Below are 27241 nucleotides of genomic sequence, written 5' to 3' on the forward strand. Positions count from 1 at the left end.
TTTCTCCCCATCACTGGGTTCATCTGTAATGTCATCCTCACGGTCTGGTGGTTCCAGGGCACCCTAAGACCCCCCAACTCAGGGCCTGGGGTGCCAGGGAAATAGGTAGAAGCTGTCAGGTTGGAAAAGTGCTGGGGAGCCCTCCCCCGGACCTACTGATCAGGACTTCACTGATGCCTATTGTCCTCGGCCTGATTGCATCTTCTGGGTGGGTGGGAGGGTGGGGACGGAGGGGTTAGGGGAACTCCAGCTGGCCACACCCTTGGGCTTTAAAGTTGGGAGTTAAGTCCCAGGAGGAATCTTGGAGAATCCAGTCTGGAACTAGAAGTCAGGCCCTGAGGCTGCTGGAACTCTGTAAGATTTCTTTCCTTTGGAATCACCTCCCCTCCTTGGGTTTTGTGTCCCCTCAGTTCCTCCTTAGAGCTGAACTGCAAAGCTCTTTAGAAGGACCCATGGTCTTGAGGGAAGTAGGGAGGAGGAGAAATTAGGCCCACAGAACAGCTAGTCAGGGAAGGAGTGTGGGGAGAATTCTTCCAAGGCAGAGAAAGGGTGGGGACAGGGGAGAGAGACTGGGGGCAGGCCATGAGGGGAGGAGTGGGTCTTAAGACTGACCAGGATCTTCAATAGGGTCATAGAGAGAGTGGGGGAGGTCAGTTACAAGTTCTGGAATGGGAGGGGACATGTGATAAGATTGGAAGCGAAGACTGGGACATCTGAATTTATACCCTTAGGCAAATGTTAGGAACCTCAGATTCCTCTCTGAACCAGGGAAAGGATAGATTAGGGTTTCATCTGTCATTTGAGAGGATTAAATGAGAACCCACTTCTCCCAGTGCCAGGGACTCCGTAGGTCCTAGAAGAGGACTAGTCCCATCCTAGAGAGAGAGGACCATGATTGGGAAGCCAGGCCAGGTGGGAAGGTTGGAGTGGTGAGGATGGAGGGCACAGGGGTGTATTCCACCCTGCTCAGAAGTGCCAGGGGCCGGGCACCATGTCTCACTGAGGAGAACCTGCAGCCACAGGGAGGGCTGGCATCTCTGGACACTGGAAGCAGGATTCAGGGTTGGTGAGGTTGGGATAGAAATGGATGAAAGGGAAGGGCATTGGTAGCTAAGCCTGGTAGCCTCTAGGACAGGGTCACACTTGGGAACTTCCAGGAGATGAGGGAGTCATAAAAATGGGTAAAACAGGCTGATGTGAGTAAACAAATGGGGTCCTTGGGCTGTGATTAAGGTGGGTGGCTGCTACCCAGGCCAGCTGAGTGTTGCCAGAGCCGAGTGTGAGTTTGGGCCCAGAGTGGTAAATTTCCCCTTGCTTGAAGAGAAGTAAGGAATATGGACCTGTAATATGAATTTTACCCATTTAAAAACATTGTGTCAATTAACAAAACAAAGAAATAACAACAAACAGCATGCAGGCCAAGCAAAGCTCACCACTGTGGCTGGTGACCCTCTGCTCTGGCAAAAGTGACACCGAGGGCAGGTCCCCAGTTGACTGCCCCAGATCTCTCCTGGGAGGATTGTCCTAACTCTCCTGCTGTTGGAAATGAGCTCATGATAGATTCAGTTTCCCAGGAACCATTGGGAGAACAGAGCCATCTTGCTGTGCTGTGTGGTCCCAGGCTCACTCCTTCTTCTCTCTGGACTGCAGTTTCCTGGGCCATGAAAGAAGAACTTGGTCTGTGGGGCTCCTGCCAGTTTGGAAGGTGTGTGACTAAGTCCCTCAGGCTTGAAGGAAGATGTGGTTATTATGGAAGTGACTCCTCCCAGGATCCATGCTTCTGGGATTGGATGCAGTGTACTCCAGCATTGTGTATGTCCACAGTCACAGTTGTGTGCGTGAATGGATGTGTGTCATGATTTGGAGCTTTGAATGGTACAGTGTAAATATCATCATTTTAATAACCTTTCATTGGCTGCTCTGGAAGCCAAGTAGGAAGCCTTAATTAATTCTCAGTGACCTGGGGAGGGAAGGGTGCCCCTTCCCAATTTGCAGTTAAGGAAACCCAAGCCCAGAGCTGGGGGTGGGGGCGCCTTGGCTAAATGTGCACTACACGGGACCCTGACTCAAGTGTTGGTTCCATGGCAGGGTGGGGTCCCTCATTAAACATGGGAGAACAGGATTGGTTTTGAGGTCAGTTCTGTGCCCATCAGTTTGAGCTGCTGGAAGAGGGAGAAGAAAAAAGTCTTTGCTTTTGATTTTTCCATGGAGGGCAAATTGCAGCATATCCCTCGCTACCTCTCTGGGCCTTTTGTCAATGTCCCTCTATCTCTTGCTGTCCTGTCAAATCGTTGGCCCCTGAATCAACCTGGCCTGTGTATTCTGCAGCACTCAGAGCCCAGAGGTGGAGTAAGCCCACAACTCTCTAAACAGTCTCCTTTTGCAGTAACTCACATAAACACCGGCCTTTGGAGGGGCCCACTGCTAGGCTGTGAGAGGAGAGAACTGGCAGAGGGGAGAGGAGGCTTTGGGTCTAGGAAACCCCAGCTTTTTGTGTGGCCTCCTCCTCCCCACCCCCACTCAAGTTTTTCCACTTGTGCCCCCACTGCATCAGGGTGTCACTGTCTGTGTGTGTGCTTCCCGGCCCCATACGTAAGACCTCGTTCCTGCAAGGCGCTCCTTGGGAGGATGGGGGCCACGTTTCCTGGCTGCTGCCCCCCAGCGTCCCCGGGAGCGGAGGGCGCGGGCCCTTTAAATCCTCCGGGGCGGCGGCGGCGGGCCGGGGATGACATCAGCGGGCGGGCCCGGGGCTCAATGGGAGCCGCGGGCGCGCGCCGGGCGGGAGCGCGCAAGCCGGCGGCGGGGGCGGGCAGGCAGGAGCGCCGGGAGAAGGGAGGCGGCGGCGGTGGCTGCAGCGGCGGCGGCGAGAGCCCAGTGCTTGAGCCCAGCCAGGGCCGAGCGGATAGGAGCGCGGCGGCGGCGGCAGCGGCGGCGGCTGGGCCGGGAGAGGCTGGCGCGCCGGGCGGCTCTGCGAATCCTCCGGCATCCGCCCCGGCGGGCCGTCCCGGCTCGCGGCAGCCCCCCGAGCAGCGGCCCAGCACCGGCGCCTTCCCGGCGGGGTAAATATTGGGGGGCCGCGGGCCCGCGGAGGGGCGCAAACCCGGGGGGAAACGGGGCTCCCTCCGCCTCTTTGTTTTTGCGCGAGAGGGAGGGGAGGGGAGGGCGGACACACGCGCGTTCGCACTCGGGTATGGGGGGGCAGCCCGGGCGCCGCCCGCTCGGCCCGGCGAGGACAAAGGCGCGGCTGGGGGCGAGGAGGAGGAGGAGGGTGACTATTATTTTGCAGGCTTGCTGGGGAGAGGCCCCCCTAGTCCGGCCCGCCTTCCCCTCCCCCAGCTGGACCCTTCAAGGCCCCAGCCGGCCGAGGCGGACACCCTGAACTGTGATTTGGGGACGCCGAGGGTGGGGGTCCCAGACTAGGGTGCTGGGGGCACTGGATACTGTTGATTCGGGATTCTCGGCCAGACCCTGGGCTTCTTTCTGTGTGCTTCACCAGACCGTCAGCAGTGCCCCCCACCCCTTCGCTTCTGGCTCGGGTGCTCCAGATCTGGGGGTCAGCAAGGCTGCTCACGCTTGTTGGATGGGGGCGCTTGGGAGCCCTTGGGGTGATGGGGTGTGTGGTCACCCAGTCACCGATTCTGTTTTCCTTTGTGGAGAGAGAGAAAGGGGTGGGGGTTATTTATCAGATCGGATTCTCCCGTTTCTACGTGTGAGAAATCCATGTTTTGCAAGTCTCTGAAACATAAAACTATGTTTGTGCCTGGGTGTCTTTAGAGAGAGGATTCCCAAGCTCCTCTTTACACCCAAACTCAAAGTGGGGTGAGCCCCCTCCCCAACTTTCCCCTTAGTTTTCTTACACATTATCTTCTGGGGTCACCCTTTGTGAGAGAGAAGGATTTGGGAACAGGCGAAGGGGATCCTGAATGTCTTAATTTGCACCCAATAAATGCCTGTGTTTGGGGCTTTTTTGCCTTGGTGTCTAGGATGTCCCTCCAATTTTTATTTTAATGGTCCAGGGACAAGGGCCTTTGCTGGGGAACGGGGTGGGCAGGGAGTAAGAAAACTGCCCATGTGCCGTTCTGCTTGGTAGTTTGTCTGATTTTTTTTTAACCAGTTGAAACTCTGGAATCTTCATGTCCGCCTTTTTTTTTTTTTTTAAATTCCAGTACCCCCCGCTGCCCACCCCAAAGAGAAGCAGCAAAGAACTGGAAAGCCTCTCCCATTCCTGACTCAATCCTTTCTCCTCTCTGGGAGGCTCTTTGAGGGGCAGTGCTGGGACAATCTAGGCTCTCCTTGGGGGCCTGTCCTCCCCCCCATCCCTGGGGTGTAGGAGAGGTGCTGGCAGTCTGGGTGGCTAGCACAGAGCAGTCGTGGTTGCCTGCAGGGCTGATTGCACCCTCTCTTCTCCCCTTCTCTGCCGACAGCCCGGTGAGTGGGGAGGGGCTGGGGGGTCATGTGCAGTGTATTTATGTAAGACACCCAGACGGAGGGCATGGGTATTTATATAACCCGGCGTGGGTATTTATGTAATATAGGATGCGGGTATATTTATGTTCCTTTCCTAACCTGCGGCTTTCCCGGCTGCCATGTGTGGTCTCTGAATTGGCGTTGGCGGAAAATGGACTGGGGGGGGTGTTTGTGTGTGTACACACCCACCCCCTCCCCGCAGCGGAGCTGACGGTGTCTGTCTGCGTTTCTTGCTTCCTTTGGAGTGGACACGCAGGACAGTGTGTATGTGAGGTGTGTGGCATGTGAGTTTCCCGCAAATGTGGAATGCGTTCTGCTGGCAGCCGTGGCACCTCAGCTGGGACTGGCCAGGCGTGTGGGCAAAGGCCCTTGGTAGAGAGCCCGGAGTTCAGCCAGCATGGGGTGGATGCTCCTTCCTTGTGACCATGGCTGAAGGGCTAGTGTTGGCTCCCTGGGAACTAGGTGCTGGGGCTGGACGTCTCTCCTGGGCAGGAGCTGTTGGCTCCTTGCCTCCGCTGGGGTGGAGAGCTCCAGCCTGACCATCTGTGGAGTAAATCTCTCCTATCTCCCCTCCCAGGTGGGTCTGGCTCTTGGCGGGTAGTGCTTGGCATGGGGAAGGGGCAGAGCCTCTATGCCTTGCACTGCTGCTCTTCCATCTTCCTGTTTTGCCTCCTGGCCCTGGAATGAAATAAGTCCTGTTTGAGAGGGTGGGAGGCTGCCAGGTAGGGCAGCAGGAACCCTGTCTGGGTCCTAGGGGAGGAAACTGCTACTCACTTGCCGCTGGTGGGGTGCGGGGCAGCTGGTGGGGCCTCCCTGGGCCTGAGTTCCCTGTCTGCAAGGGGCTGCCCCTCCTGAGTTTCCTACACTGGCCCTCTTGTAGACACTCTGAGATCTTAGGGATTCCTCACTGCTCTCCTTATTTCATAGGCCAACTCTCCCCATCCCCCGAAGCAGAAAAGGCCTTTGAGTTTCCTCCTCTGCTGGCCAGAACCTCAGAGCGCCCAGACCTTTGCAGAAGGGTCCCTACCAGGGTGGCCCCTGATGTTCTGTGAGCTTGGATACCCAGGGTGGGGCACAGTGAGCCAGGAAGTGCTCAGATCAGCACTTTTCTCCCAGACTTCCTCCCACCCCACAGAAGCTGGTGGCTCAAAACCTGGCTTTGGTCCCCTCAGTTGCTCTGCAGGGCCCTCTTAAGAGACCTTCCTAGTCTTAAAGGAAGCCAAACTGTCCATCCAAAGAACTATGTGCAGAAAGGCCTGTGTGAGGTTCTTGGTTTGAGGTTGAGAGAGGGAGAGGACTGGGAGGTGGATGTTCTGGGGGCCCCTTTCCTGCCCTCCCCCTGAGTTGCAGGGCACACTGCAAACCGGCAAAGGCTGTGGAGACCTGGCTTCCAATTTTTGGTGCTAGAAGCCTGGGATGGGGATGGGGACATGGGGACCCTGTCATTCTGAGTCCTAATGGGGCTGAAGAACTCCTTTGGGCACCTTGTGGTCAATCTGTCCTCCTATCCCTGAAGCCGGTTGGTTGCCATGGCAGCACCTAGGCTGATCAGCTCCTGCATGCCCCCCTCCCCATCATCCACTTTGTCCTTGATTTTCCTTTCAGAGTCTTGACCCATTGTGACTGGCTTGCCCCTGAGAGGCTCCTATTGGAGGGTCCCCGAATGAGTGTCCCCCAAGGAGATACTTGCTTCACTCTTTCCTCCTGGCCCTGGTCTTCCCTTCTGCCTGGCCACACTGACTGTTTTAAGCTTGTCCCGGCTATTTCCCACAGGTTGAGGCCATTGTGCTACCTGATACCTGTTTGCCCTCAGGTGAAGTGAAGCCAAATCCCTTCCTGGACAGTGCGAGGGAGAATGTTGGTGTCTCCAGTTCCTTGTGGCTTTGCCTGGCCTTTAGTGGGGGAGGGGTGGGGTCCAGGGACTGGGCCGGCTCCCAGCTCCCCACCTCTCTGACCCCGTGTTTCTGCTTCCTTCTGCAGCGAGAGTGAACCATGGAGCTTCGCGTGGGAAACAAGTACCGCCTGGGCCGGAAGATCGGGAGCGGGTCCTTCGGAGATATCTACTTAGGTGAGTGTTCCTGGCTCTAGCTCAGTGGTTCTGGAGCCCCTGGGGCAGCCCTGGGGACTGGGAGGAAAGATGCCAGGGCTTCGTGCTAGGAGGAAAGAAGGCAGAACTTGGCTCTGGTGGCATGTTTTGGTCGCCCCGGGTGGGGAGGGAAGCAGCAGGCTGCGGGTGAAGCAGGCTGAGGGGCTCCTCACACAGTTGGGGCAGGGTGGGGTTCCTGCTTGCTGCAGCCTGGGCAGAAGACGGTATTTTTAACTCTGGTTTCCAGCTGCAGCTGACCTGGGTCTCCAGCTGGGCGTGGGAAAGCACAGGCTGGATTAGCACCCCTGTCTCTTTATCTCCTGGGAGAAGGATGCTGGTGGACAGAAGAGGCCTGGGCTGCCGCTTGCTCCCAGCTAAGCTCCTTCCCTGTGGTCTGGCCTCCTGGAATTCGGCCCGGGAAGGCTTTGGAATGACGCAGGCTCCCCCATAACCTCCAGGTGGGGGCGGCAGGGGGGTCTTAGCTTTTAGGATCTCTCTTCCCTGGTGTGCTTCCTGTTAAAAATCTGAGCTTGCTCACATGGTGTTGTTTTAAACAAGTCACTGACATCTCACCCCGTCCTCAACCTGGGAGAATGCCACTTTCTCAGCTACCCTAAGTGGGCACGGCACGGTCAGGGGTCACAGCCCTTCCTTTGCAGTTGTTGGTCTGGAGGGAAGAGGTTGTGTTGGTAATCACAAATCAGAGTTGTTAGGGCAAGTTGGCCAGCCACTGGGATTTATCCCCATTTCTGTCCCTGTGCCCTGGGAAGCATCTGTGCTTCTGTTTTCCCTCAGAAAAGAACAATAAGTCAGTTCTGTCTTGGGTAGAGGAAACTGACAGGTCAGTGTGCCTTGCTCATTGATTCAAAACTTGGGAGGTTTCTCTTACCTAGTGGTCTGGGTCCCTGCCTACTTGGGGTTGAAATCTCAGTGAGCTACCTCGTTCCCCATCAGAGGGGACAGAGACCGAGATGCACACATTCTCTGGACGGTACTTGTATGTGGTCTCCCCTCACAACAGCCTCTAGAGATACGCTGAGCTGTCCCTGCTTCACACATCAAGAGACAAGTGCAGCAGCTCGAGCTGGCCACCTGAGGCTACTCTTGAAAACTAGTTTTCTGTACGTTCTTTGTACCCACAGCCCTCCCCAAGACTGAGAGTGTGTACAAGACAGAACGTGGGAGGGAGACATCAGACCTGGCTTTGTGTGGTCTGTGAAGTTTGTGTGATGCAGATGCATGGCTGACCAAGGGCTGTCATGAGACATGAGTGAAATGGCACATGGAAAAGCATCTTGTAAACTGTAAAGTGCCAGCTGGATGTGCAGGTCATTGTAAGGTACCTAGTAGATCACCCTCTGGAAACACAGCTGAGGACAGAAGGAAGGAACAGTGCAGGCTGGAGTTATTTGAAAGGTTTCCTCTGTGACCCCGAGCTCCTCCGGGGGAGGCAAGTATTAGGCTGTGTCCCTCTTGTCCCACCGCCCAGCACGTGGGTGTTCGGTGAATGCCTTGCAAATGGACGAAGGAGGAAATGGGGGCTGTCACATGCAGAGGCTTGTGAAGTGGCCTCACTTATGGCAGGATAGGTTAGGATCTGGGGGCAAGTTCAGGTCCCCGGTGTACTTCTCATGTGCTGTGTGACCTGGGATAAGTCCCTTTCTCTGAGCCCTCAGCGTTCTCACCTGTGAATGGAGTACCCGTCTCCTTGCTGTTTGTGAAATGGGGGTGGGTGTAAAGGAGCCTCTGATGGAGGCTTTGGGCTATGGGCTGAAGCCTGGAGCCACTGGCTTGAGGACAGAGGGCATGGAGAGGCAGCTTTGGGCAGATGCATCCTGTTCCTGGATAGCACCCGGTCCCAGGCCTTCCCTTTGCAGAAGGGAATCTGAGGCCCAGAGGTGGAGGGGGAACCCAAGATCATTCAGAAAGCCAGTGTCCCTGGTCCCTGTGGTGGGCCCTCCCTGGGGGCAGCACTTCCTGTTTGTCTAGTAGTTACCTAGTTCATTTTCAAACCTAGGTCCAGGTTTACTCCTCTTCGTAAGGCTTCGGAGTAAATTCTACCAGGGTTTGGGTGCTGGCATTTCTTTTCCTCGCTGTATGCTCTTAAGCAAGTGATGACCTCTGCTAGTCTTGGCTTCCTGTCTGTAAAATGGGGTCATGAGGCCTCCACTGTGGTGAGAGAAGTAATGAGATCCTCATCATGCAAAGACTCCACGTGTTTGGCCCAGCAGGGGTGCCTTTATGTTGTGTCCCCCCAACTCTCCGCCTGAATCGGGGCAGGGAGCCAGTTCTCCCTGAATGTTCAGCCCTCCCCGGCTGCACAGAGCTCAGGGGCTCTGTCCTGATGCGGTGTCCTCCTGGCTCCTTCCTGGGCCCCTCTCGCTGATGTGGGGACGGTGGTGATTGTAGGGCCTCTCCAGCTGGCCTCGCTGGCTCCTTTTGTTCAAAGCTCTGGCCACATTCTTGTTGCTGGTGCCAGTGCCAGGGCCTGACTCCAGATGGCCTCTGCAGGTGGGGCTGGGCGCGGCCTCCAGGCCCTGCTTTCCAGGATCGACTGTGGGCGAGCACATTTGTGGATGTGGCTGCAAGGCCCACAGCTCCCCTTCCGGCACCTCCTCTTCCTCCTCTCAGCATCGTAAAGTGGCCAGCAGGAGAGGGGGCCCAGCTTTGTTCGGGCCTCAGCTTGGCTGCTTGGGGTCCAGAGGTGGTCAAGCCTGTGCCGCCCACTCTGCCAACCACTAGCCGTGTGCCCTTGGGGACTTTCTAGACCTCTTAGTCTCTGGTCCTCCGTTCTAAATGGGGAGGGGACAGTGGTTCCCAGCCAGTGATTGTAGGGGTACTTCATCCCCGCCTTTAGTCCAGCCAGGTCCCTGAGTGTCCCCGTGTGTCTGTGAGTGTCCGAGTGAGCCCTATGGGAGGTTGGTCGTCCCGCTCCCTACCTAGAGCTTGCTGAGGTCTCAGAGGGGTGGCCAGGTCCAAGCCCTTCTCAGTGTCCAAGTCTGTTTTTCCAGACTGACTTATGCCTGCACAGGGCTGCTCTGTCTAACTGATGGGCCCCCTCTGCCACTTCACCCTGGTCCTTAGTCAGTTATCCTTTGTTGTTCCCTCGGAAAATGAGCTGAGCTCCTCCAGGGCAGGGCTGCCTCAGCTGGCCCAGGGTTCAGTATGGGTTTGTTGCTCGAATGAATGAGATGCTAGGGAATTGGAACAGAGGAGAAAGCAGGGTCTCTCGGGCTTCAAACTTCAATTCCTGGCTCTGCCCCAGCCAATTCTGTGTGGCCTTGGACCAGTTACTTAACCTCTCTGAGCCTTGGGTCAGTAGTTGTGAGAATTAAAAGGAGAGAGAAAAGACTAGCAGCTTCTTGGTAGAGTTCAGAGGCAGGGAAGGGATCTGGTGGTGGTGGGACCACAGCGGAGGCAACTGTGGCAGCTTTCCAGCACTCGGTGGGAGTCAGAAGCCTTTGCCTAACAGCTTAGGTCCCTTCTGCAGGAAAGTTGTGTGGTATTTAGTCATTGACCTTTGGTGTCTCAGTTTCCACATGTGTCGAACAGAGATACAAACAGTAGTATTTGCAGGATAGGGTAAGAGATCAGAGGGCCAAAGGGCTCCTTCTACCCTCCACCTTCCTTCAGGGAGGTTCTCCTTGGCACCTCTCCTCTGTGCACAATCTGCTGAATCATACGTGCTGAGGGCCCTGTGTCTAAAGTGTCACTTGGTCTCAGCCCCCTGCCTTGGTGGGGCCACCACGAGCTCTGATCTGGACAACTGCAGCAGCCTCCTTCTGGGTCTCCTCTCCCCCTCAAGTGCTCTCCAGTCCTTTCTAATACACCAGTGGGTCTCAACAAGAGGAAGGGGGCTGGATTTTGTCCCACAAGGGACATTTGGCAAGGTCTGGAGACATTTTTGGTTGTTTCACCTCAGGGGTGGAGGTGGTGGGTACTACTGGCAGCTTATGGGTGAAATTAGGGATGCTGGTGAACACCGCACCGTGCAAAGAATAGCCCACAACAAAGAGTCATCAGGCCCAGATGTCAGCAGTGCCTGGTGATAAGGAATCGACGCCTGGCCTGTGGAGTCTCGGGCTGATGGTCGGGATCTTAGCTCAGCACATGAGACCCTTCCCATCTCTCCCTTGCTCACCTCTTCCATGGTCTTCAGCCATCTTGAGCTCCAGCTGCATCAGACCACCCAGAGTTCACTGCACCCCACTGCTGCTGGGCCTTTGCACATGCTATGACCACTGTCTGGCACGGTCCTGCTCACACAGCAGAAGCTCTTGTGGCCTTTCCTCCTGCTGCATGGCCAGCAGACTGCAGTGAGCCCTAGCCCCCCACCTCTACATCCTCACTGTCCCCCAGAAACATGTGAGGCTCTCCTCAGTGATCGAGTGTTGATGTGTCAAAAGCACTTTACAGTTTGCAAAGCATTTCCTGTCCCATTGCTTACTGGATTTAGGAATCTTTTTTTTTTTTAATTTTTTTTAAATTTTATGTGGCTCAGAAATGAAAGCACACAAAACCAAAACAAAAAACATGCTAAGTTGAAAGCAGAATCCATTTATATGAAATGTCCAGAGTAGGCACATCCATAGAGCCCGAAAGTAGATTAGTGGTTGTTTATACCTGGAGGGTTGCAGGGAGGTGGGGAGTGACTACTAAAGGGTGCAGGGGTTTGGGGGTTGGTGAAAATGTTCTAAAATTGATTGTGGTGTTGGTTGCATGAGCTTGTGAACCACACTGAATTAATTGTACACTTTTAATGAGTAATTGTGTAGTGTGTGAATTATGTTGCAACAAAAGTGTTGAAAAAAATGACGCATAACATGGTATCAGTGAAATGTCTTTATCCCCTCCCATTCTGATCCAGCCCTACCCTGTCTTTACTGGTTTCTCATGTTTCTTTTCGTAGCTACAACCAAACACAGATACAAATTGTTTCCCCACTTTTTTTTTAACACTGAAAGGAGCACATAGAATACATACTGTTCTGTACTTTGCTTTTTCACTTCCTGTATCTTTGAGATCTTTCCACTCTGCGCAGAGAGAGCTTCCTCATTCTTTCTCCATTGTGTTCCGTTTTATGGATGGGCCATTCTTTATTTAACCAGTCCCCACTGCTGGACATTTGGGTTGTTTCCAAGCTTTTACTGTTGCAAAGAGCTTGCAGCGGACCGCCTCGTCCAGACCTTGTTTTGCACTGTGCAGGAGTGTCGAGTAAACTCTCCAAAGTGGGATGTGGAGGGAGCCCAGCGGCCCTGCAGCTGGCCTTTCCCAGTTCACACTCCGGGGAGGCATGCCCACTGCCCACACCCTGCCCACAGGGGGCATGCTGGCTTACGTGAAAATGGGTAGTGTCAACTTGTGTTTTCTTAACAAGGAGGTTGAGTTTCTTTTCATATGAGTGAGCCATTTTTATACTGATTGCTCTGTGAAGTGGCTATTTGAATCCTTTCCCCTACTTCCTATGGAGTCGTCAGTCTTTTTCCTGATTTGAAGGAGCTCATTATTTATTAGCAATATTGGCTCTTTGCCACTGATAAGAGTTATGAGTATGTACTGTTTCTTAGGACTTTTTCTGGTGTCTTTGCCAGGGAGAAGGGATTTCTCCTTTGGAGGAGGAGTCTTTTTTTTTTTTTTTTCTTTTCCTTTAATGGCTTCTGGATTTTAAGTCAGGGATAAAAAGCCTTGCTTTCCCCAAAATTAAAAGGCAATGCTCCTAACATCTCATTGTTTTATTTTTTTAAATTAAATGTTGAATAGATACAAAAGAATACATACAGGGGGGAGGGTATAGCTCAAGTGGTAGAGCGCATTCTTAGCATGCACAAGGACCTGGGTTCAATCCCCAGTAACTCCTCTAAAAATAAATAAACCTAATTACCCCCCACCCCAAAGAATACATATAAAACATGTGCATGGTATAAGGAGCCCTCCACACCACCCAGTTGGAGGAGGACATGCCTGTCACCTTCAGGGCTCCTGGTCCCCATCCTGTCCTCTGCTTCCCCCACATGGAGGTGTGATCACTGTTTTAAGTTATTCTGTTCTGTTAAAAAGTTTTATCCCATGTTTATATCCCTAAACTGTATATATTTCAGTATTGTGTGTTTGAGACAAAGAGAACTGTACTTGCAGCCTTCTGCCCCTTCCTTCCTCTTTTTTTTTTTCCCTTAAAATAAGGTGAAATTCACATAACAAAATTAACCATTTTAACAAGCTCCTACTGTATAGCACAGGGAACTATATTCAGTATCTTGTGATAACCTGTAATGAATAAGAATATAAAAAGGAATGTTTATGTAACTGAATTGCTGTGCTGTACACCAGAAACTAACACAGCATTGTAAATTGACTATACTTCAATTTTTTTAAAAGTTAACTATTTAAAAAGTACACAATTCAGTGGCATTTAGTACAGTCACAGTGTAGTGCAGCCACCATCCCTGTCTTGTTCCAAAACATTTTCATCACCCAGAAGAACATCTGTATGTCGTGTTCCCCGCTCCCCACAGCCCCTGGCAGCCACCATCTGCTTTCTGTCTCTATGGACTCACATATGCTGGACATTTCATGTAGTGGATCGTACAGTGTTTGCCTTTTGCGTGTGGCTTATTCGCCGAGCAGTGTTTTCAGGTTCATCGATGTCACAGCTTGTGTCAGTGCCCCGTAACTTTCTGGAGTTGAGTAACACTCCACTGCAGGGACAGACGGTGGTTATCCCCACCTCCTTTGATGGGTGTTGGGGTTGTCTCCACCTTCTGGCTCTTGGGAGTGGTGCTGCTCCTTGCTCTCTGTGCTCAGGGTTTGGATGCCAGGAGCCATTCGCTGCAGCCTGCAGCCGTCTCGCATCCCTTCCCACCGCCTGGGGACCTCTGGGTGCCTGTGCCACTGGTGGCCATCCTTCTGGTGCTGGACTTTCTGGTTGTGGATGGCGTGGCCTTCTGGTGCTCACGTTTCTGAAGGGCGTACACTTGGGGGTAGCCTGGCTTGGTCAAAGGTTTGTGTGTGTTCAGCTTTACTAGATGAACACCAACCTGTTTTCCAAAGTGGTTGGCCCAACTTACACCCCACCTTTTTCCCTCTTCGATCTTTTGCTCCACTTGGGACTCCTCCTGGTGCGTGGTGTGAGCTGCGGTGTCTTTTCTCAGATGCCTTGCCAGTTGCTCCAAGGATGTTTGTTGCACAGTCCCATCTTGTCCCCTGATTTAAGGTGCCCACTTTAACCTGTTCTCAGTCTTCCAGGGGTTGTGTCCTTCTACAGACTTCCTGTGCTGTCTGTGGCCTAAGACGACACTGTTTAGTTATTGCAGCTGTAGTCCCGCTTGGCCCCGAGGAGACACCGTCTCAGCCTAGCCTCCAACTCAGCCCACCTGTGGCTGTAGCTGGGGAAGCAGGCTGGGTGCAGCTTGGATTTGGGTCTTTTTTCGTAACTTCTTGAGACAGCCTTGCCCCATCCCTTCTCTCCTCCTCAGCCCCGTACACCACTGACCTCACCTCTTTCCAGCTTAGGAGTCCTCAGTGGCTCCCAGTCTCCAGGATAAAGTTCCCCTTCCTGGTGTGTGAGCCTTTTTTGGCCTGCCCTGATCCCTTCACACTCAGCCTTCCTGCTGCCCCAGCTTCTGGTTCTCTGAATGGGCCGTACCCCTCATTCCTTCCCCTGCTGCAGCTTAGCTTCTCCCCTCCCACCCGAGCTGGTCAAATGCCCACTCTATGTCCACAGTTCCCTCTGCTTCCCTTGGATATGGTGCTGGGCCCTCTGCCACTTTTCCAGCCTCCCTCGAGGGGCACTGAGCTGCGTAGGGGCAGACACTAAGTTGGTCCTGGTCTAGGGCTGCCCAGCCAGCAGAGTATGACCCTGGTCTCTTGTCCCTGGCAGGTGCCAACATCGCCTCTGGTGAAGAAGTTGCCATCAAGCTCGAGTGTGTGAAAACGAAGCACCCCCAGCTGCACATCGAGAGCAAATTCTACAAGATGATGCAGGGGGGAGGTGAGGGCCGGAGGGGGCCTGGTGGGTGGGGGGGGGAGCCTGAGGAGCCGTGGGGCTGGTCGGGATGGGAAGTGACTGTCCCTGACAGCCCCGTATCTGGCCCACAGTGGGAATCCCGTCCATCAAGTGGTGCGGGGCCGAGGGTGACTACAACGTGATGGTCATGGAGCTGCTGGGGCCCAGCCTCGAGGACCTCTTCAACTTCTGCTCCCGCAAGTTCAGCCTCAAGACGGTGCTGCTCCTGGCCGACCAGATGGTGAGTCCCACCCAGACTGAGGACTGTGGGCCCTGTGGGCTCCTGGCTTCCCTTTCAACCTCCTCTTCCCCATCGTGCTATTGGGCACTGGGTATTCATCTGGAGGATGCTGGAGCAGGAGGCAGTGACAGTGACACAGGACAGGCCAGGTTCCTGGACCAGGACCTGGGAACTTTGACCATCAGCCATGGGGGTAGGGGTGAGAGTGTGTGTTAAAATGCAGATTCCCAGTTCCAGCTCCAGACCTACTGAGCTGAGTCCCGGGGAAGGCCTGGGACTCTGCCCTCAGATGAACTGGGTCATGTCCACATGCAGTGACCGTAGGTGAACTGTTGGGCCTCAGTCATCTCAGGAGCATTTCCCCATTGCTTGGTTGTTGTGGGGTCCAGTGGGATACCATGCAGTGCCTGGACCAGAGCAGCACCCATGGATGAGCAGTCCTTAAGTCCTTTATAAATTCAAGGGAGGGAAACTTAAAAAAGAGAAAAAAAGCATAGCATTTTAGCCCTGGAATAGTATATGGAGGTCGTGTTGCATAGGGGTCTGTGTCTGTGGTCGCCCTGCAGAAAGTCTGCAAGCATCCTTCAATTTTAGGCTAAGTGTGTGTGTGCAGAGGAGGATTGTCAGAGTCTCACAGGACAGAAGACTCAAAGGTTTAGGAAATACTTGGAAGCCTGAGTCCCAATGAGGGAACCAACCTGCCAGAGGACATACTGTGTGTATAGATGTTAATTTAAGTTTTTAAAACATTGTTTAAACGAAGACAAGGGCCTGTGTGTCTGTCTGGCTTTGGTGTCCTCTGGAAGCCAGGGGACAAATCCTGGCTATGTGTGCTCCATCTCTGTCACCCCTACCAAGTTAAGGCTTCAACCTTTGAAATGCCTCTCTGGTTCCTTGAGGACCTCTCATGTCCTACGAGGGTATAGAGCCGGGCAGGAGAATGCTTTTCTGGGCTTCATTTCTAGATCTTGCCATTCGCTTTCCTACCTTGCTCTCTTTCCCTGTGTCACAGAAAACTTGGTGAACTCCTTCTTCAGAGTTCCTCTCTAATATGGCTTCCTCCAGGAAGCCTTCCTTGACTTGCCCCTTGAAATCATTATACATTGTTGCAGACTGATCTTTCTCCCCCGCCCATGGATATGTTTTCCATCTCTATGGCCCCAGTCCAGGGCCTGGCCCAGAGAGCTTGGTGAAGCCCCTCCACAGAACACTTGCTGAATGACTTGCTTTCCGCTCCTCCAGATCAGCCGCATTGAGTACATCCACTCCAAGAACTTCATACACCGGGATGTCAAGCCCGACAACTTCCTCATGGGACTGGGAAAGAAGGGCAACCTGGTGTACATCATTGACTTTGGCCTGGCCAAGAAGTACCGGGATGCCCGCACCCACCAGCACATACCCTACCGGGAAAACAAGAACTTGACTGGCACTGCCCGCTACGCCTCCATCAACACCCACCTGGGCATCGGTGAGTGAGAGGGACCCAGGAGCAAAGTGCACCCGTGAGCTGCTGGCCACCAAGGCAGGTCTTCTTCCTGAGAGTAGTTGCCATGTGCCAAGCATCGTGCCAAGCATCGTCCCAAGCATCGTCCCATGCCTTCTTTCATCCCCATAGTAGCCTGGATGAGCGAGGCTCACAGGGTAACACAGACTGCTTAAGGTCATACAGCTTAGCAAGTGCTCAAGTTAGATTTGTCCCTAGCTCTTGTCTGCTTGTGCCTTACCTGGCCAGGCAAGGAGGCACCGGGGGCCCACTGCACAGCTGTTGAAAGATTAACTGCCTGAGCTGGAAGAACAAGGCCTAGATTGAATTTTAAAAAGCTCAGCCTCAGGCCCCTTCTCTGCAGAAGAGGGTGATAACTGTGCCTGTTTGTAATGGGGCTGCAACAAAATGGTATGTGACAAAGGGAGACCCATGCTGGGTGCACAGGGTGGGTTGTTCCCCTCAATCAAGGAGCATGTCCTGGAGAAAGGGGTCCTAGCCCCCATAAACCAGGAGCCCGAGTGGACCCTGCCCCTCACCTTATCCTTGACTCTGCAGAGCAAAGCCGTCGAGATGACCTGGAGAGTCTGGGCTACGTGCTCATGTACTTCAACCTGGGCTCCCTGCCCTGGCAGGGCCTCAAGGCGGCCACCAAGCGCCAGAAGTACGAGCGCATCAGCGAGAAGAAGATGTCGACGCCCATCGAGGTCCTCTGCAAAGGCTACCCCTGTGAGTAGCCGGGGGAGGGGTGGGGTGGTTACCTGGGACCCCGGAGGCCTTTCCTGCGGGGCAAATGGGGCCACAGAGAGCCGTCATGGGCCACCACTGCCCTGGCACCAGAACATTAATCACAGGCTCTCTGTCGCTATTCAGGCACAGCTAGGAGGCCTGGCTGGTAAATACCAAGTGTCTCCTGACCCACGCTCCTGCCTCCCCTCTCAGTGGCTGAGTATTAGGGAAAACTCTAGTCCTTTCTCCTCCTGGGGGGCTCCCTCACTCCTCCTACAGAACACGTCACTTCTGACACTTTTGATCTGCAAAGGTGTGGGGTTTTTTCCCCTCACCAAGCAGTTCTGTGTGACACCAGTTGGGTGTCCTATGGTTTCACTCAATTTTGACGCTGTCTACCTGAGATAGCATCAGGTCCCATAGGTTAAAGGCTTAGTCCCACAGACTGTTCCCACCACACTTCCGGTGCCAGTCACGAGTCCTGGTTGCCACCGGTACTTCTGAGCGATTGGCTATGAATCCGGTTTCCGTGATTTCCTCCTCAGATTCAATCAATCTGGCTCACAGAACTCAGAGAAATATCAGTTTATGAAAAGATATGATAAAGGATGCGGATAAACAGCCACTTGAAGAGATACATGGGGTGAGGCCTGGAAGGGTCCGGAACATAGGAGCTTCTGTTCCCATAGCGGTGGGGTGTGTCACCCTCCTGAAGAGTTTACCAGCCAGGAAGCCCTTCAAACCCCACACTCTTGGGAGTTTTATGGAGGCTTCATCATGGCATGAGCGATCACTAACTCTGTTTCCAGCCCCTCTCCCTTCTCTAGAGAAGTGAGTAGGGGTGGGGGCTGGACGTTCCAAGTGTCTAATGATGGCTTGGTCATTCTGGTGACAGGGCCCCTTCCAGGAGCCCACCCACAGTCTCCTCCTTAGAGCAAAAGTGCTCTTACCACTTAGGAAATTACAAGGGTTTTAGGAGCCCTGTGCGAGGATCCAGGGGCAGGGACCAGTATATTTATTTTCTGTTGTCTCACAAGGGGCCTCTCTCACCCCTAATTTTCAGAGGAGGAAATGGAAGTTTTCCTCCTGTGGCTCAGTGTTCCCGTCGGGCTCTGGGCTACTGATTGTCCTAAGGAGGACAGTGTCTTAGATGTCGTATTGCCCCCTCTTAGACCAAAAGTATTTGGAGGGACAGTGGCTGGGTAGGACAGTGCTGGCTGCCGGGGGCCCTGGGAGCATGAGCCTCACAGCGGCCCCTTCTGTACCCCCACCAGCTGAGTTCTCAACATACCTCAACTTCTGCCGCTCCCTGCGGTTCGACGACAAGCCCGACTACTCCTACCTGCGCCAGCTCTTCCGCAACCTCTTCCACCGGCAGGGCTTCTCCTATGACTACGTCTTCGACTGGAACATGCTCAAATTCGTGAGTCACCTGGAGGCCGAGGCGGGCTTGGGGGACTGGACTGGGGAGACCCTGATTCATGAGGCTAAAGTGGCCCTGTGGCGGGCGGGGCTCCCAGAAGATGGGAGCTTTGAGCTGAACAGTGCAAGTGACCTCATGGGGGTCTCAGAGCCCCCGTGCTCCCCCTGCCCCAGCCTCATCGATGCTGATGGCATGTGCCGCTGTGGTCAGCAGGGCCCAGGCAGAGCATCACCTCCCGCCGGACCCAAGAGGGCCTGGCTGGGCCTCAGATCCCTCCTAGGTGCCCGTGGCGGGGCCTGGATGGCACTGGCAGGCCCCCCTGCTGTCTTGATTGCGGCCTACACCATCCTGCTCTTGTTGTTCTGCACATCCCAGGTGGCCACCTTCACTCAGGCCCCTTTGGCCAGCCTGGACCCATTCATTGTGGTTTCCTTCTTCTTGGTCATGGGACCCTGGGTCTTGCTAGGTGCCTCTTCTCTCTCTCTTTTTTAAGAATCTTGGGGGTGGGGCGGGGAGAAGCGTTCGTCAGCTGGGCCTGGAGCTCCGGAATGTGTGACATCCTGTGTCTTGCTTCACATCTCTGCTGGAAAAGGGGGCTTCCTCCAGCCAGGCTCAGCCCCGTGACAGCGAAGCTATTGCACTGCCCTGTCCCCACCCTCGTCCCTGTGCCGGGCCCACATACCCACCCGTATACTGGTAAGGAGCCTCCAAGACCTGGCCTCTCCAAGACTTACCACTTGGCCAGCTTAACCCAGCGGGCACAAGAGGCTGAGCCTCTGCTTGCTCTCTCTGTCCCTTCCAGGTGCCCGGCGCCTCTGGGCACCCAGGGCCCTCCAGATAGGCCCATGGAGGAGGTGGAAGAGCTGCCCCCCCCAAACTACTGGCCTGTGGTCTGGACTCCAGGGCCCCAGTTCTGACAACACCAGGTGTGCCTGAGCCCATCGGGGCCAGGCCCGAGGAGACGTCCCTTGGCATGGTGGGGATACAGTGGAGAGGGCATGGTGGAGAAGTCCCTGCGGTGAGATTCTTGGGGATGAATCAGCTGCCTGATGAACAGAGCCTGAAGGAGGGATGATGTTCACTGCCCTGGAGGGCCTGGTGGGAACGGGCACCAGCAGCAGCCTCAGCCAGACCCTGTTGGTGGCCTCTATATTGAACGTGAGCTCATTAAATGCCCCCACCTGGACCGTGTTTCATCCTGGTGTGCCTCTCGTTTCTTGGCGGGCGCCCTGGGCCCGCTCTGCCAGATGCTCAGGACAGAGGCCTTGTTCTCCTGGATGCTGGGATGGGCACTCGGTCTTGTGCCCCTCGTCTCTCTGACTCAGACAGCAGTCTGGTACTGTTTCTTAAGGAATGAGACAGAGGTTGGGGGTTCCACTGGCCAAAGGACCCTAGGGGTGGGAGGTGCGTGATGGGGCACTTTACACCTCAAACCTTCTGGCTAGGGGCATGGCCCAGGGCTGGCTCTTCCCACTCCAGGGCACTGCTCAGGGCATTCGGGCACTCACTCATCCATGTAGAAAGTCATTCCTGAGTCGGGTTCTGGGCTAGATTTGGCCGTTTCTTTTGGTAGAGCTCCAAGAATGGATTTTGCATTGTCTGGGCCTGTGCTCCCCAGTATGGTAGCCCCTGGGTATCTGTGGCTAATTTTTACTTAAAGTTAATCAAAGCTGAAAACATACTTTTTTAGTCGCATTGGCCACATTTAAAGTTCTTAGGAGCCACGAGTAGCTGGCTAATGGCTACCGTATTCCAGCAAGTCAGAGGTGAACACATCCGTCATCACAGAAGGTTTTGTGGGACCTGCTACTCCAGATGGCTCCTCACAGAGCCTCACATGGGACTGTCCAGCTGACAAGATCTTGTCTCAGGCCATGCCAGGAGCACCCTCTCCACCCATTGCTGGCACCCTGATCCACTCCTGGGGTTCCTTTCGAGGAAGGCCCTGAAGTCAGAAGCTGAGCAGAGGTGCCAGTAGCCTTACCTTGCATGGATCTCTGACTTGAGGGCCATCGGACTGGAAAGTGGGCGTCTTCCACTCCATCACCACCATGGTGAGCTTGACCACCTCCAGCCGTCCCTGACAGCAGCATCTTCAGACACAAGATGGGGACCCTGAGGCCAAGCCCCTCCCACATCACCCTCCTCTGCAGGAAGTCTTCACTAGCACCAACCAGCAGACTGGACACATTGCTGAGCACCACGGGCGGCAGACTCCCATGAGAAGGATCCCGCCCTTGACTGAGAGCTTCCCTCCTCGGAGCAGCCATCCCATTTCATTTGACATCAGTGCCCTGGAATCCCTGGAGCCTAGGATGCTGCTGTCAGCACGCAGCCACTGCGATCCGAGGTCCAACTAGCCGGCCAGGTGGAAACTCAACATGGGCAAGGATGGGTCCACGCAGACATGGGTGGATGCTTGTGTGGCTTTGATGTTGACTTTTTGTGTTTTCTTGTGGGCAAATAAAAGCCAAGAGACCTCCCTGGTGTGCGTTTCTTGAGGCATCACTTGGGTTGGATGGAAACGTGGAGAGTGTGGCTCACTTCCTCCTGCTGCGGGGCTGCAGTGGCCTGAGCCTGCTGTGTCACAAAGGACAGGGACTCGAGTGCTCTGCTCAGCCATGGCCCCTGGACTGTGCACTTCTGAGTGTATCACTTGGCTTCACTGAGCCTGTTTCCCCAACCCTTGCAGGGTTGGTGTGCCCTCTGCTCACAGGGTGTTTAATGAGTGGTGCTGCAGCTCTTGTCACTCGACTTTGCTGTGCTGCTGGCTGAGCTCCTCTATTTGCCAGTCGGTAACTGAATGGGTGGGAGCCTAGAGTGAGAACTGGAGGTCAGAGGATGGAGCCCAGGTGCTTCCAGGCCTGTTTGGACAGGCTGGTGGGTGGGAGGACTGAGGATGTGTGTCCCTAGAATGTTCTGCTAGGTCCTCTGTGGGTGCAGAGAGCAGAGCAAGACTGGGTGGCAGAGGCCTGGGTTCATACCCCAGCTCTGCCCTGAGCTGTGTGGCCCCAGGAGGAGGATCACATGGCTTCTCTGGGCCTTGGTTCCTCACTAGGATTCAGAGATTGCCCTGATTCCTAGCCACTACCTCCTGGAATTGCTTAAAGTTGAGGGCTACCCCATCTCTCAAGAACAGCAGGGCCTTCTAGGCCAGTTCCCTGGGAGAGTCAGGGTTGGAGGAGCCCGTACCCTGTGGCCCATGAGCAGGCCCCCAACTCAGCCTGCAGCTCTCTCCTCCACAGATGCGGCCCCCCTCATGCCAGCCCCCCGCCCTTCCCTGTGGACGACCCCAGGACCAACTAGGTAACGCGGCTGGGTGCCGCTCCCACGCTGTGCTCCTCTCTGGGCCTTTCTCCTTTCCTCCTGCACAGGGGTTGGCAGTGGCTGGAGGGCAGGGCCCCTGGGGCTCATGCACCCCTTCTGCCCCAGCCTGTCTGCTGGGCCTCTTTTTCTTCCATGGGGCATCTAGCCCATTTCTTCTCTGCTCCCATCCCAAGGCAAGCATCATCTGTGTGGGTCCCTTGGGCTTCTTGGTTTTGGCCCCTACTCTACTTGCCAGAAGCCATTGCCAGGTCCAGGGGCAGAAGAAGAGCAGCCCTTTGAAAAGATCCCCTGGCCAGGCACTGGGAGACCTGGTTCGAGTCCTGGCCCCACCTTCAGCTAGCCTTGTAACTCTCTCTCCAGGCCTCTAAACATCTGCCCTGCTGTGTTTGGAAACCTTTAGAAGTTGAGGGCCCTCTGTACACGGAGGTGACCCAGGTTAGGAGGGCCAAGGAGTGCCCTTGTTCACCCTGGGGCATTAGCCCACCAACTCTGACTCCAGCCTCATAAGACCAGGGCACAGGGACCTCCCTCTGCCTCTCAGGTCCAGCTTCCTCCTTCCAGGCAGTTATGTGGCTTTGTTTCTCTGTACTGTATGATCATGGGTCATTTCCAGGTCTCTTGGGCTTCCTGCTTTGTTAAGGGGGAGGTTGGACCAGAGGGTTTCTGAGATGCCTCTTCCCTGAGACACCCACCTGGCCTCCCTTCCCCTGCTCTGCCCCCGTGGGAGTACTGGATCCCAAAGCACCCTGACCTCATAGGGCTGACCAGGTCTCATCTCACATGCCCACAGGGTGCAGCCCGGAACCCCGAGGACGTGGACCGGGAGCGGCGAGAACACGAGCGCGAGGAGAGGATGGGGCAGCTCCGGGGGTCCACGACACGAGCCCTGCCCCCTGGCCCACCCACAGGGGCCACTGCCAACCGGCTCCGGAGCGCTGCCGAGCCTGTGGCTTCCACCCCTGCCTCCCGCATCCAGCAAGCTGGTGAGCGGGCACCTTGAGCCATGGGCGGGGCCTGAGGGGTGGGGCCCCCAGGGCCCTGGATACTGAGGGCAGCCTCCCCCTGCCTCGCCCTCCAGGCAATACTTCTCCCAGAGCGATCTCACGGGTCGACAGAGAGAGGAAGGTGAGCATGAGGCTACACAGGGGTGCGCCCGCCAATGTCTCGTCCTCCGACCTCACTGGGCGGCAAGAGGTCTCCCGGATTTCAGCCTCACAGGTGAGCTGCCCTCCAGGCCTTCTGTGCCTCCCAGCTGAGCCAGAGACCACCCCCCCAGTTCTGTTCTTTCCTCTCTGCTGATTCTCTGTAGTCACCCCTTTGGTTCAGCAGGAATGTGTCCTCATTCAATTCTCTATGAGGTCTGAGTAGCCCCAGTGAGCAAAGACAAAAACTGAAGCTTAGAGTAGTAATTTTGTCCCAGCAGGTGGTAGATCTGGGACCCATCCCTCACTGTCAGGGGCCCAGGGTGGGCGTTAGGGAGCTCATGGCGGAGGGGTGAGGTGGCTCATGGTCCTTGTCATTGGCAAGGTCCCAGTCAGCACAGGAGGGAAGGATGGGAGGATTCTGTCTGGTGGCCACATGTAGGGGCCACATTTGGGCTAGGAAACTTGGGAAGGGAGAATCTGGAGTTGCCCAGGGAAGGGGTCTGGCAGAGGTGAGCGACCCTGTCCTCAGCAGGACAGGCCGTGAGTTGCAAGTCTAGTAGCTCAACTCACGTGTGGTCCTAGAGCAGCTGCTTTGCCTGTCTGGGCAGTGTTCTTGTCTACAAAGCAGGAGCATCCTGGGTCTTCGAGATCACACACCACTGCCCCTGGCTCGAGGTCCCTGGTAGGGGTGGCAGTGGGGCTCCACAGTGAGGAGAGACTTGCCAAATTGCTGTTGCTAGCAGCTCACCACCCTCCTTTTTCCTCCCCTCCCGAAGACAAGCGTGCCATTTGACCACCTCGGGAAGTGAGGAGGAGCCACCATCGGACCAGTATTTACTTAGGTGAGTGGATATCTGCTGCAGATGCAGCCCAGCCAGGTCTAGAAACACCCAGGACCCCAGGAGGAGACCAGTGTGTGTGCTCTGAGCAGGCTAGTTTCTGCTGGAAAACCTCTTTGCTGTGTGGGGCCAGCCCTCCATCCCCGCTTTACCTTAACTATTCTGGAAAGTTGGCTTTAGCCCTGGCTCAGCTTTTGGGCTATTAAACCCAAAATTCATGCAAAGCACTTAGAACAGGACCATGTACTTAGGAGTTTATCTGCTGTCAAAGAAGGCCCTTGGTGGCTTCCATAAGCCCAGGAAAGGCTCTCTGGGCAGTGTGAGCCTCAGTGGGACTCCTGTGGCTGCACAAGGCCTTGAGGCAGCATACAGCAGCTCTGCACTCTGGGGCCCTGTTGGGTAGGGGGGAACGGCAGGGGCTTCTTTGAGGGGGTGTCGGGAGGTCTGAGCTCCCTGCAGAATACATACATGGCTGGCTGCAGCTTCCATTGCACGGGCTCAACGTGACATGAGGACGTCCTGGGTGATCTGCTTTGCCGAGGTTCATCCCACAGGTAGCGCTGGGACACGAATCAGGGTTTACCTGCAGCAGACCTCAGGCTGAGGAACCAGCCATCTGGAGCAGGGTGGGGCAGATGTGAGGCTGGGTGGCTGCTCACCAAAAAGAGGAGGGAGAAAGTTTCTATGTCTTTGTGAGAATGAGGGGCCAACCATGTATCCCAGAGACGGACCAGCTCCAAGCCCTGGGGGCAGGAAGACGAGCTGCCAGTGGCTGGGGGATGTGTGGCCAGAGGCAGATGTGCACCTGATCTGTCTTCTCTCTCCCCCTTTCTAGTGTCTTCACTGTATTTTCTTTTAAAAAATCAAGAAGATGGGGGGAAAAAACCACTCAAAAGAACAAAAAGAAAAAAACCCAGCACAAAACCGATGATGGATTTTGTTTTGATTTTTTTTTTTTTCTTTTTGCCACTGGCAAGAAGATGGGATGCCCTCAGCACAGAGGATCCTCGTCCCTTCACACTTCCTGTTGCCCACAACCTTCAGGCTGCCAAACGCTCCCCAGACACCAAGGCCCCCGCCTCAGCCGACACCTGACATGGCTGGGAGGGGGACATTTCTGCACCGGAGATGCAGCGGGTCCTCACGGGCCATCAGGAGGTGGCCCAAGGAGCTGGGGGAATGGATTGGTTGGTCAGAGGCAGGTCCCACTGCGTGTTCGTGAGCCTTAGAACCACAGGAGACATGTGCAGCCCCCACCCCCCTGAGATGATGGTGGCCGACTTTCTGTGTTGGGCTTTTTCCAGTGCCCCCCTGAGTGTTTGGGTCCCTTCTTTGCCTCTCCATGTGGAGACCCTGAGTGGATGGTGAGGTGGTGGGGCCGAGAGTCCTTGTGAGCGTGTATGTATGTATCTCCCAGGACAGCAGGTGCACCACCCACCTACCAGGCCAACTTTCTGTTCTCATCCCCCTAATATGGACATCGGGGTGGGTGGTGACTTTCATGTCCCTCAAGAAGGGCACAGAGGGTCCTCGTCACCACTGACCCCCGAGACTGTCAGCCTGTGGTCCCCCTTTCCTGGTCTTAGGGCAGAATCTGTGGAGACTGCTTCCAGAAAGCATCTGACTCCTGGGTTATAAATTAATTTCCTGGTCCTGACACTCACCTGGGGTCCCCCCTCTCTGCATTCTGCCTCTCTGAGGAGGAGCCTGGGGTCAGGGCTGGGAACTGGGTTTATCCATCCCTCCTCCTTAACACCCATTTTTACTTCATTTTTGTTTGTTTTTCCCTTGTGTGTATTTCCTAATTTATTTACCTCTGTTTCCCCTTTTTTCTTTTTTTTTTTTAATTAAAGAGCAAAGCTTTTTATTACTTTGTAATTTAAAAAACTGAAAAAAAATACTGAAGAACTTTGGGGGGAATTTTGTACTTTTTTCCTGTGTAAATATTGGACTTTTTTGAGCTTTATTGTGGTTGTTAATTTGAAGTAATAAAGTAGAAAAGGATAAAGTGACATGGGCAGCCCTTGGTTCACCTCTTTGCTCTGGGGCCTTTTCCCCAGCATCCCTGGGAGGTAGGTATGGGCAGTGGTTGGTACCTCCCTGGGGCTGTTTTAAACCTGTGCTTCGAAAGCTACATAGAGACCACCTGGGGGCCTCATCAAAGTGCAGCTCCTGACTCAGGAGGGCTGGAGTGTGGCCTGAGAGTCTGCATCCTCACAAGCGCCCGGTGGTGCCCAGGGCCCAGGACCACACTGGATAGGCAAGTTCAAAATGCTCTTCACAGCATTATCTTATCCAGGATTTTGAGTTAGATATTAATCTCCTTGCCTTCAGATGAACAGTTTGAGGTAAAATAACCTGCCCGAGGCCACAGCTCTCCTAGATTCTGTGCCCCAGCAACTGCTGCGGGTGACTTCAGGCAGTTTCTTCAGCCAAGCTTTGATAAAGCAACAGCCCTCAGCCTTGCCTGCTTTGTCTGACCAGCTTAGGCAGAGTTGCCCAGTGGTCCGTGCTTATCCAGCATATGTTACTTTCCTGCTTCTCACTACCCCAGGAGCCGCTGCTGCGTAGGCAAGAGCAAAGCCACCTGACCAGTGGCTCAGTCTGGGGAGAGGGTGGAGGGTTCTGAGAGTAAGTCCTGAGCGTAACTCAAAACTCCCATAATTAAGGCCCTTTCCAGTGGTGGCATTTGAAGACCTGTGACCCCACAGCCTGGCTCAGGCCTGGTGAAGGGTCTCCTGCTGGCCCTGCATGTGAGGCTGAGGCCAAGGTGGGTCCTTATTCTCAACCATCAGGGATGGGGGTGTTACTCAAAGCCAGGAAGTACCAGAGGGCCCTGCCTTGCAGGCAGTGAACTGCAGCAAGCCTTCCTTGGAGCGGGGTGACTATATAGGCAGGGACTTGCAGCCCCTCCCTCCACCCCTTCCATATGACGTCAGACAGGAAGTGATGTTACCAACCAGCCCTGAGGGGAAAGATAAGGAGCTAATCTTTGTTTAAAAAAATTTACTCAGGATTGGTGGGTATAGCTCAGTAGTAGAGTGTGTGCTTAGCATGCTTGAGATCCTAGGTTCAATCCCCAGTACCCCCACCAATTAAAAAAAAATTACATATTTTTTGCAGTGAAAATCTTAGTTTCTATTAATACTAATGTACTTATATGCTGTCTCCTATAATATATGTAAGTTTCTAAATGACAATTTTACTATTGCTTCTAGAAGTGTACCTATGGAGCGAAGGGTTTTTTACAGGTATTTTTCCCCGCTAGAATATATCTAAGGATGTGCTGTCAGAGTACAGTGCCCAAAAGTAACTTGAAATTATTATTTTCTCTGTGTAGTTATTTTATTGATTTTAATAGTGAGTTAGCATCCCCCACCCCTTTTTGGTTTAATTTTGTGTTTTGGAGATATTACGCATATGAACGTCAAGCTATATAAAAGTCAAGTTACGTTAGAGAATCACTCCAAATCCCTGTCCCCTCCACTGTGTTCCT

At 54.4% G+C, this 27241-nt stretch overlaps 1 protein-coding gene across 8 annotated transcripts; it reads left to right on the forward strand.

Moving 5' to 3' along the window:
* Window positions 1-2804: 2804 nt before the first annotated feature.
* CSNK1E (casein kinase 1 epsilon) lies at window positions 2805-25757 on the forward strand. Of its 8 annotated transcripts, none has more exons than XM_031463271.2 (12): window positions 2811-3059; window positions 6448-6535; window positions 14430-14540; window positions 14648-14796; window positions 16039-16267; window positions 16841-17011; window positions 18286-18434; window positions 21680-21740; window positions 22552-22744; window positions 22840-22979; window positions 23683-23748; window positions 24581-25757. In XM_031463271.2, the coding sequence occupies exons 2-11, from the start codon at window positions 6460-6462 to the stop codon at window positions 23697-23699; spliced, it is 1296 nt and encodes a 431-aa protein (XP_031319131.1). In that variant the 5' UTR covers window positions 2811-3059; window positions 6448-6459; the 3' UTR covers window positions 23700-23748; window positions 24581-25757. The 8 variants fall into 8 exon arrangements, with proteins under 8 accessions (XP_031319129.1, XP_031319137.1, XP_031319131.1 ...); XM_031463273.2 differs by having other exon boundaries at window positions 24723-25757; XM_031463272.2 differs by having other exon boundaries at window positions 24726-25757.
* Window positions 25758-27241: the final 1484 nt, after the last annotated feature.

This window comes from Camelus dromedarius, chromosome 11 (assembly GCF_036321535.1).
Source record: "Camelus dromedarius isolate mCamDro1 chromosome 11, mCamDro1.pat, whole genome shotgun sequence".
Taxonomy (NCBI): domain Eukaryota; kingdom Metazoa; phylum Chordata; class Mammalia; order Artiodactyla; family Camelidae; genus Camelus; species Camelus dromedarius.